The sequence below is a fragment of the Calidris pugnax genome, unplaced genomic scaffold, assembly GCF_001431845.1.
Source record: "Calidris pugnax isolate Ruff unplaced genomic scaffold, ASM143184v1 scaffold103, whole genome shotgun sequence".
In the NCBI taxonomy this organism is placed as follows: Eukaryota; Metazoa; Chordata; class Aves; order Charadriiformes; family Scolopacidae; genus Calidris; species Calidris pugnax.
Window position 1 is genome coordinate 3383631 of NW_015090990.1, and position 9421 is coordinate 3393051.

The 9421-nt window shown below is 61.4% G+C and overlaps 2 protein-coding genes across 3 annotated transcripts; one reads left to right on the forward strand and one right to left on the reverse strand.

The window, feature by feature from the left end:
• The first annotated feature begins 217 nt into the window (after nucleotides 1-217).
• Nucleotides 218-7000, forward strand: ANKZF1 (ankyrin repeat and zinc finger domain containing 1). Of its 2 annotated transcripts, none has more exons than XM_014954104.1 (15): nucleotides 218-391; nucleotides 677-786; nucleotides 1159-1261; nucleotides 1659-1843; nucleotides 2103-2218; nucleotides 2503-2656; nucleotides 2882-3104; nucleotides 3281-3382; nucleotides 3590-3766; nucleotides 3888-4004; nucleotides 4443-4719; nucleotides 5195-5306; nucleotides 5423-5590; nucleotides 5711-5781; nucleotides 6356-7000. In XM_014954104.1, the coding sequence occupies exons 1-15, from the start codon at nucleotides 265-267 to the stop codon at nucleotides 6474-6476; spliced, it is 2163 nt and encodes a 720-aa protein (XP_014809590.1). In that variant the 5' UTR covers nucleotides 218-264; the 3' UTR covers nucleotides 6477-7000. The 2 variants fall into 2 exon arrangements, with proteins under 2 accessions (XP_014809590.1, XP_014809591.1); XM_014954105.1 differs by having other exon boundaries at nucleotides 3614-3766.
• Nucleotides 7001-7171: 171 nt separating this feature from the next.
• On the reverse strand, nucleotides 7172-9352 carry LOC106895023 (beta-galactosidase-1-like protein). Its single transcript, XM_014954106.1, has 8 exons — nucleotides 9316-9352; nucleotides 9052-9170; nucleotides 8837-8911; nucleotides 8669-8758; nucleotides 8419-8532; nucleotides 8030-8161; nucleotides 7498-7713; nucleotides 7172-7423 (listed from the first exon to the last, which is right to left on the reverse strand). Exons 1-8 carry the CDS (start codon nucleotides 9350-9352, stop codon nucleotides 7217-7219), a joined length of 990 nt encoding a protein of 329 aa, XP_014809592.1. The 3' UTR covers nucleotides 7172-7216.
• Between the last annotated feature and the right edge of the window lie 69 nt (nucleotides 9353-9421).

Consider the following 9421-nt stretch of genomic DNA (forward strand, 5'->3'; position numbering starts at 1 on the left):
GGACGGGGTGGGGGAGATCACGGCGATGGCAACCCCGGCGGATTAATGGCGTTGGGGGGCGGGTCCCGGGGTCAGCGGCGGCGGGAGGGTCCCGGCCGCAGGGAGGGCTCGGGGTGAGCCCGTGGGGCGGGGACATGGGACAGGCGGACAAGGGACACCGGGGAGGGGAACCGTCCGGTCACCCTGGGGTGGTTCCCGCCTCCCCCCCGCCTCTGGCCCAGGCCCGTCGCTCAGGCGCTGTCCCCTCCGCCGGGAGCAGGAGCGATGCCCGCCCCGGAGAGCAGGTCGGTTTTCGAGGCCGCCAAGGACCCCGTCCTCCTGCAGGGACTGACCCTCGTCACCGGAGCCGCTGCGGAGGCGTGGGGGGCTGACCCGGCACCTGCGAGGCACGGTAAGGGGGGGCTCCGCAGGGGGGGTTGTTCGGCCAGGGTTATGTCCCCCAGCCCCAGGCTGCAAAGAGGGAGCTCTGTCCCAGCATAGCTGGAGCGGCCGCCCTGGAGGTTGGCCGTGGGAGCTGCCGGGTGGGTGGGTCAATGGACTTTTCCTCAGCATCACCCCAAGGTCCTTCGACAACCGTAGGGCTTTTTGGGGTGGCTGAAAAGAGATCCGGGAGGCCCCGCTCCTTGTGGTGCATCCTGGGGAGCCGCCTGTGCACTGCCCTTCTTTCTTCTTCCAGAGAAACCTGCAGGCGCCAGCAGTGAGGAGAAGGCCCATGGTGTCCCCGAGGTGCCGGAGCGAATGTGCTGCTCGACCTGCGGGCAGGTCTTTGGCAGCCGGGAGGAGCAGGTGAGCAGGGCTGAGTGGCCAGCGTGAGGTGGGAGTGGGGCTGGCACAGCCCTGTTGTGGTTCAGCCCAGCACCGGCTGCTTCTTGGAGCTCCGCTGCCGACGTCTTGTTGGGATCTGGCAGTCAGGCCCTGCGTATTATTGCTTAAAATGTCATTTACTGGAGGTAAATAGTACATGCAGCACAGGCCTGCTCCTTTTCAGGTTAACTGTTACATAGCTAACTCCTTAATGTAGTGTAGTCTTCCAGTCAGGATCACTGCAGGGTCCCAGCATTGGTGTAGCCCTCAGAGTCTGTCACCTCAGGGCATTTTGGGGGTGGGAGTTTCCATGGACCGCCCAGACCCTCTTGCCTTATCCCTGTTTCCCCACAGACTGAGCACTACCGACTTGACTGGCACCGCTTCAACCTGAAGCAACGACTCCTGGGGCGCCGGACACTGCCAGTAGAAGCGTTTGAGGAGAAGACCCGCACAGGTGAGGAATAAGGCTGCCCCCAGCAGAGCCCAGAGGCTGTCAACAACATCATTGGAACTGTTCTGTTCAGGGATGAAACGCTGGCTATCTCTGTGAGCTCAGGGTCCCTTTATTCTGCCCCTGTGGGGTCTTCTGGGGGTCCAGCACTGTTCCTGAGCCCTGCTGACTCGTTATGGACAGAAAGAAGTGTTCTCCCTGAACCCCTGCCTAGGCAAACCTGGAGATCCAGAGCCCCAGACTTCTATCTCCCCAGCCCACAGCCCCCTGTGGTACTTAGGGTATTGGACAGGACATTCCTGGGGTCGTGGGCTAGCCCTTGGAGTCGCCTGCAAAGTTTTGGGGAGGCTGTTGGTTAATCTTTGCCCTGCTCCACTGCTTCATTATCTTTCCCTTGCAGGTGATGTTTCCAGCATCTCAGGATCTGATTCCGAGAGCTCAGATACAAGCAGTGAGTCAGAGTTGCTGCCCTCTGCCAGCGACAGCCCTGGGACCCCCCCGGCCCCCCGTTCCCACAAGGTGCTGCTCCGCAATGCCAAGGGCCAGCTCATCTCCGCCTACCGCTGCGTGCTGGGCGTCGGGAAGGCAAGTCACAGCCCAGCTCGTTGGGTGGATGGCACTGGGGTGTAGATGTTGTCTGACAGTCACCCACATCCCAAGATGGGAAGGGTCATCTCTGGTGCCAGGTCAGAGCCCCAGCCTTGCTGGTGACCTGGTTTTTTGCTCTGGGGTGCTCCCAGAAACCTGCTTCTGGAGCCGGAGGAGGGGCTGATCTCTGTTCTGGGGGACAGCAAGAGGTGGTGAGGTGATCCCATGGGTGCTAGCAGGGGTGTCTATGTATCAGGGTGGCATCGAGGAGCCAGTGGAGCTGACAGCGTCGCTGCAGAGCCTCGGTGAGAGCACCTGCTGGGTTGTGCTGATGATGGGCGGCGGGCATTTTGCAGGAGCTGTGTTCCGGGGGTGAGTAGAGGGGGACAGAGCTGGGTTTTTCCTGCTGGGTATGGTCAAGTGGGTCTAAGTGTTGGCCGCCCATCCCCTCCCTACTCCTTCATCGCAGTGCTTACCACGGCCTGGGCACCCACACCTCCTGGTCTTGGCTTGAGAGTTGGCTAAGCCCAGTTGCGCTGCAAGAGCTGTATTAATCTTTAAGGCCCCAGGGGAAAGCCTCAAGCCTTCCGGGGAGCATCAGCTCACCTCCTCTCCATGCATGGGCCCCTGTTGCTCATGCCTGCCCCTCTCTGCAGCCCCCAGGTGCAGGAGCACAAGACCTTCCACCGCTACACGGTGCGAGCCCGGCGTGGCACGGCCCAGGGCCTACGGGATGCCCAGACCCCAGGATCAGCACCCAGGTCAGCCGGAGCCTCCCTGCGGCGTTACAACGAGGCTGCACTGCTCAAGGTGAGGACTCACCACACCACTGGGCTCTTGGCAGGGAGATGTGGTCATGGCTGGCTCCACGAGGTGGTACCACACTGCTGCTGGAGGGCATGGGTGGGGTGTGAGCTCTCAAAGAGGTTCAGGGCCCAGTTGAGGCTGCTCTGTCCCGGGTCTCTCCCTACTCCAGAGCTACCTGTGCCCATGCAGTGTGCTCAGGACCCCATAGTGCCTACCCTTCCTCCCCAGGATATTCAGGAGCTGCTGGCAGCCTGGGCACAGCACCTGAATGAAGCTCAGCGCATCTTCCTCCGGGCTCCTCGTCACAACCGTGCGCTGCTCTTCGGCGGCAGGAACCCACCTCTCACCCGGGGTGACCCTCGCATCTGCCACATTCCTCTCAGCACCCGCAGGGCCACCCTGCGAGAGGTGCTGCGAGTCCACACCACGCTGGCCAACCTGCAGGTGTACGGTGAGTCAGACCAGCCCCAGTGCCTGTGGTTCAGAGCAGATGGGGTGACTCAATCCCTCGTGCATTAGGGGATGCTGCCCTAAGGGGTGGAGGTGCTAGCTCACCAACCCGCAATCCCTGGAGACACGGGGTGTTCCCTGTCCCCAGGCAATGACAGGAGCACCCTTGCTGCCCAGGGAAGGACACACCATTAGAGGACATCACTGGATCCCCCCGGAAGGGCTGGCAGAAGAGGCAGCAGAAAGCACAGATGGATCCCTCACAGGAGGACCCAAGTGGTGAGTTGAGCCATGGAAGGAGACATGACTCTGAGCAAGCAGAGGGGTCTGGTGTTATGGCATGGGACCAGATTTGCAGCCCTATGACAGGGCCTGGCACCTCAGTGGGATTCTGCAGACTGTTGCCTTGTGCTGGGCAGAAGGGCAGGGTGTGCCTGCCTGGCTGAGAGCCCAGAGTGATTCATCCTGTGTGTGGTGGGGCCTCAGGCCCTGTCTTGTCACCCCCCTCAGCTCCAGAGGAGGAGGAAGAGGAGGAGGAAAGCCCTGCAGGGGAACTGGAGACTGTGGAAGTGACACTGAGTACCTTGGACCTCCGGGAGTTTGAAGTGATGCCCAAGCGAAACCGCAAAAGGAGGAAGAAGAAGGACAAGAAGGTGGAGAAAGGTGAGGGGGAAGGACTGACAAGGACAGTGTAGGAAGGCACTGGGGAAGGGACTGCTGTGGCTGGGATGGAGGTTGGCCCTGGTGCCCTTGCCCTTTTCATCACTGTGTGCTCCCTGTGCAGGGCCCTGTGCTGAAGAGACGGGATGCCATGGTACCCAGTCTGGGCAGCCTGGCCTGGGGCTGGCAACGGAGCTGCAGGGGGAGGCTGGGGCTGAGCCTCTTCCCTGGGGCGATGGAGGTAAGTAGAGTCAGGAGCTGGGCTGGGTGGATGCCTGCCCATTTGCTGGTGGCTTTGCAGCAGGGTGAAGAGCATGTTGTCACACAGGTGCCCAGAGCAGCTGGGTGTGGGGTGGCTGTAGTGCAGCCACATGCCTTCAAGTGAGCCACGAGTTCAGAGCAGTAGCTCTGAATTGGGGGGGGGCAGACGTCACCCCCAGGTGTTTCGGGGGGGATTGGAGTGGGTCTTACCCTTGGAAGGAAAGGGCTTGGCTGCTGCAAACAGTGCCCAGCAATGCCATGGCACATTGTCACAAACTCTGAAGGTGCTGGAGATCTTGCAGTGCCCGAATCAGCTAGTAGGACCATGCTTAGCAGCGCTGTGTGTGTTTCCTTGTCAAATCAGAGCACTGCTCTGCCCAGGGAGCCATCAGACTCCCCTCCTGTTCTTCCCTCATAGGACACCCTCAGACCCAGCTCCGCGATGCCCTGTTCACCGCGTGCAAAACGGGGGATGTGGGGACGCTGCGGCACCTCCTGGGTGTGCCAGAGAGTGGGGACCTGCCGGGGGACAGCAGAGATGGAGAAGAGGACACACAGCCACTGGATATGGCCCGCTCCCTGCTCAACCAGCCCGTGGATGAGCGTGGCTACACCCTGCTCCATGTGGCAGCACGGGCTGGGAAGGCTGAGGCTGTGTGCCTGCTGCTGGAGGCGGGTGCTGACCCTGCCCTCAGGTATGGCCACAGGGCACCCAGTGTTTGATGAACATCCCCAGTCTGGGAGCCCAGCAATTCCCTCCTGTATCAGCCATGGGAAACTGGTGCCAGCCTTGTCCTGGGACAGGCAGGGTTGGTCTCTACCAGCCAGGACTTCTGGGTTTGTTACGGGAGGTTTAAGAGCTGATCCACCATTCTCTCTGCCCACCTGGTCTGGTGCAGCAGCAGGCGGGCACTGCTCCCAAGCGCTCCCTGGTTTATTGGTAGGCAGTTCAGGGGGTAGGGATGAGATCGCCCTTTGCAGGGCATTTGAGATGCAAGAAGGGGAGGATTTGGGGGGTTCTGGTGTAGGGATAAGCAACTTTCCCCTCCTTGGCTGCAATACCCTGGCATGCAGTACCTGTTGCACATCTCTGGGGAGTTGCTGGGCTCACAGCCCAGGGGGACACGGGCAGTAAGATGTCAGGGTGAGCTGGTCTTCCTTGTCTCACAGAGATGGGCAGGAGAGGACTCCCTACTGTGTCTCTGCTGACAAACTGACCCGCAACGCTTTCCGCAAGTTCATGGTGGACCATCCAGACAAGTATGACTACAGCCGTGCCAAGGTAGGTGCCTGCCCTTGCCTTCTGGGGGCTGGGGGACCCCAGAGCAAAGCGCCTCTCGCCCACTCGTGCTGTTGCCACTGGCTCGGTGGGAGATACTGACTCCCCTCTGCCCCCAGGTGCCAGGACCCCTCACGCAGGAGATGGAGGCCAAGAAGCTGGAGAAGAAGCGGGCACAGAAAGCCCAGCGGAAGCAGCGGGACCAGGCGAAGCGGGAGGAGCAGCAGCGCTGGGAGCAGGAGCAGGAAGAAAAGCAGCGATTCGCAGCCCTGTCCGACAGGGAGAAGGTGAGGTTGTATGTGGGGAAGGGCATCCAGCCTGGCTGGGGCAGTGCCGATGGGGTGGGCTCTGGGCACAGCGGCTCCCAGGGGCTGGGGCTGGTGCTGAGCTGTCTCTCTGCTCCCCAGAGGGCCCTGGCTGCCGAGCGAAGGCTGGCTGCGCAGCTGCAGGACACTGGCACTGCTCTTGCCAACATCAGGTAACAGCTCCACAAACACACTCCTCTCCCACGTCAGCTCAGCTGTTCCCTGCCCTTCTTGCTCCAGTTCTCATTTCCAGCCTAAAGCTATTCCTGTCCGCTCGATTCCCAGCAGTGCCTGTCTAAAAGCTTTCTTGCTCTCTTCCCCTGCCCTGCCCCTGAAATATTTTGGAAAGGACAACTTGGTCCACTTGCAGCCACGATCTATGACAAGCCAATCCCCCAGCCGCTCCTGCGCCCCTCACCCTGCATCCCATGTGGTGAGAACCCGACAGAAAGACCCTTCCTTATGCCAGCTGACAGGCTTGTGGGCAGCCAGCCCTACCTGTGCTGATACGGGCAGGGGTTTTACAACCTACTGTGGGGACAAATTCCCCCCATTTTTAGCCTGCCTCAAGGTACCTCACCCTCGGCAGCTCCTGGCCAGGCTGTTGGGTGAGCCCTGTGGGACCAGAGGAGCCCCAGCTCCCTCCTGCTGTCTCATGTCACAGCCCAGGCACTGACTCCTCTCTGCTTCTCTAACCCCCTTGTGAGTGTCCCCTTCACTCAGGGCCACCTCTGCTCTTTCCTGCAGCCGCTGCTGGCATTGTGGCGAGTCCTTACTGGGCAGGATCCCTTTCCATTATCTCGACTTCTCCTTCTGCTCCACAACCTGCCTGCAAACACACCGCCGGGCCCGGGCCAGCCACACGTAAGGCTGGGGACTGCTGCCACTTGCCAAGGACCGATGCGGTGGAGACACGGCTGAGCGCTGGGTGTGCAGCGCGGGAAAGCCTGTGGAGCAGTGCTTGTTGGAGGGACCCAGCTGGTCATGTCATTCTTCAGGGCAACTCTGACAAGGCTCAAGGCAAGAATGTCACTCTGGTGGTGACTCTGGGGACATTACGATCAGGAGGTCCCTACATACTAGTATGAAGGACCAGGACTGCGCCATGGCCCAGCTGCAGCGTGATGTGGGGTATCTTGCTGCCCGCTTTTCTCATGGCTACCTCGTAGGCTGCTGCCCGTGGCAGTGGGACAGATCCTTACCTATCCAGACCCTGCAGCCCTGAGGTACCTGCAGCTGTGCCTCTGGGCACCCTTTGGGCTGTGCTTTGCCCTCTCCTCTCCTGGCTGCCATCACTGTTTCAGCCGTATCACATTATCAACTACCTCCTCTGTCTGCATCATCAATAAAGAGGTGCCTTGACCCCCCGAGGTGTGGGGGGTGTCAGCAGGAGCACTGGAACTATTTGGGATTAACGTGCAAAACAAGCTCAACTCTGAGCCCCTTTCTCTTAACACAGACCCTGCCTGGCCCCGGGGGAGGGAAGGAGCTCCAGCTGTCCGTGCCAGGACACGTGCCCTGTACTTGGGGCCCTGCAGCCCCTGTGCTTCACCAGACCCCTGCCACCTCCCCAGCGAGAAGCAACGCCAATTCCCCCTAGCCCTGCATTTATTCTGTGGCCGCGAGGGTCCTGTTGAAAAGGGGTCGGTCGAGAAAAAGCAGAAGGGGGGAAGGGGGTGCCCCCTCCAGCTCCAGCACTGTGATGTTGTTGGGGCGGCCAACGTGCAGCACCGAGCCGGGCACAAAGAGGGTCTGCTGGGGCCCACGAGGGGGCCAGTACCGGCCCAGGTTGAAGCCGTTTATCCACAGCTGGCCCTGGAAGTTGGAGATGGGATTGAGCTCTGCCCCTCTCCACCCTCACCCTGTCTCCTGGCTACACACCGCCTTACCTTGGTCCAACCTGGGAACTTCACGAAGGTGTCCCAAGCGATGCCAGGGGTCTCAAAGGTCCCAGTGTAGAAGGCTGGCCCTGCTCTGCTCCTGCTGCTTGATTTCGGCAGGGCAGCGTGGGGCCAGCCCTGCTGGATGGCAGTGTCTATGGCCAGGGGGTAGATGAGCCAGTTGCTGAGAGGGCTTGAGTCCAAGGAGAGGTTCCTCAGCAAGCCCTGAAATGGAGCAGGAGGGAAAAAGAGAGAGCAGGGGGATGCTTATCTTCCCCAGGTCACATCACCCTCACAGCAGTAGAGGTGGGATGGGATCCCCTCTGAGGGGCTGCTCTGTCCCGGCTGCCGTGGTGACACAACTGGGAGAGAGTGGCACCCATCTCACAGCCTTACCCTCCTGCCAGGTGTGCCAGGGGACGGTGTGAGATGGAGCAAGGAGCAGGTTTGGGGGTGGCCCCACCGTGGCTGGGGTCTGTTGTGGGTGGCAGGAGAGGGGGTGTTTGTCCAGGCCATCTCCTCTGGGGCCCTCTCCCCTCACCTTGAAGTCACTGATGTTGGCGCCGAAGCTGATCCTGCCCATGTTCTCCAGGAGCACGTCCAGAGTGTCTCCTTCCCTGCCCGTCACACGCAGCGTTGTCTGCCCGTCCCGCTCCAGTGTCCCCTGGTACTCCTGCAGCCACAGGGGCAGATCCCCCTGTCCGGAACACTGCCAGCAGCCTGCCAGCATAGCATCGCCCATCCTGCCCCACCACAGCCCACCCCTCTGCACCCCAAAGGGGGCAAATTCGGGCCAGAGGGCTGCTCCACAAGGGCTCAGTGCGGCTCTCAGCACCTGGGCTGTCCCCAAGATCCTGGCCCTGCTGCTGGCAGGTCCCACAGCCCTCCTGAGCGTTGGACCAGGGATGGGGTGTGCTCCTGCAGCCTCACCTGCTGCAGCATCACGTAGCCACGGTCGCAGACACTGTGGGGAGGAGCCCCCAGCGTGGCTGGGTCCACGACATCCCGAGGCAGCTGTGTACGGTACAGCACAAAGCCATGGACCTGCGGGACACAGCGAGTGGCACAGAAAAGGGACCAGCACACACAGGGTTGGTGATGAGCTCTGCTCCTCCACCCCAGAGCCAGGGCAGGGGAGATAAGCCTAGGAGCATCTCCCCCACCTCACCCAGCCCCTCACCTGCTTTATGGCCTCAAAGGTGAGGGGGAACTGGCTCTGGATGGGCCCAGAGGGGCACAGCACATCCAAGACATCCAGGAGGTCAGCATGCTGCAAAGAGAGGGATGGGCACAGGGCAGCTGGGCAGTGCCAGGCAGGGACAGCACAGCCCCCAGAGCAAGCACTCACCTTCTGCAGGACCACCCTGCCGTAGGCATACTTGGGGGTGGCGGGTGGCATCGGACCGACTGGCAGGGGCTGGAACTGAACAGCAAACTGTCAGCTGCCCCCCGGAGCAAGCAGGGAGATGTCCCCTGCCCTGCCACGTCCCTCTGTGTCCCCCTCTTCCCTGGCTCAGGGAGCAGGGCCTGGCACTGTCCCCCTCCCCCTGCCAGGCTCAGCACCTTGCTGATGACCGTGCGGATGGCAAACAGCTTCTCAGTGAGGTCTCCTGCCTCCGAGAGGGGGGCATCATAGTCGTAGCTGGTGGTCACTGGTTTGTACTGGTCCTTGAAGTCAGCACCTGGCCGGGGAAAGGATGGGAGCAGGAGGAAAGCGCTCTGGCAGAGCCCAGGGCATGAAACACAGCTCCAGGCTGCCTGCAATGCAACGGGGGGGGGCATGACCCAGAACTGAGACCCCCCTCCCCAGGACAGGGCCCTACTCACCGCTCCAGTAGGCGAAGTTCGTTCCCCCATGGAACATGTACCTATGGGACACCCCAGAGAGCCCTGTCAGCACCCCCCCAAACCCAAAAGGGGCATCACCAGGCAC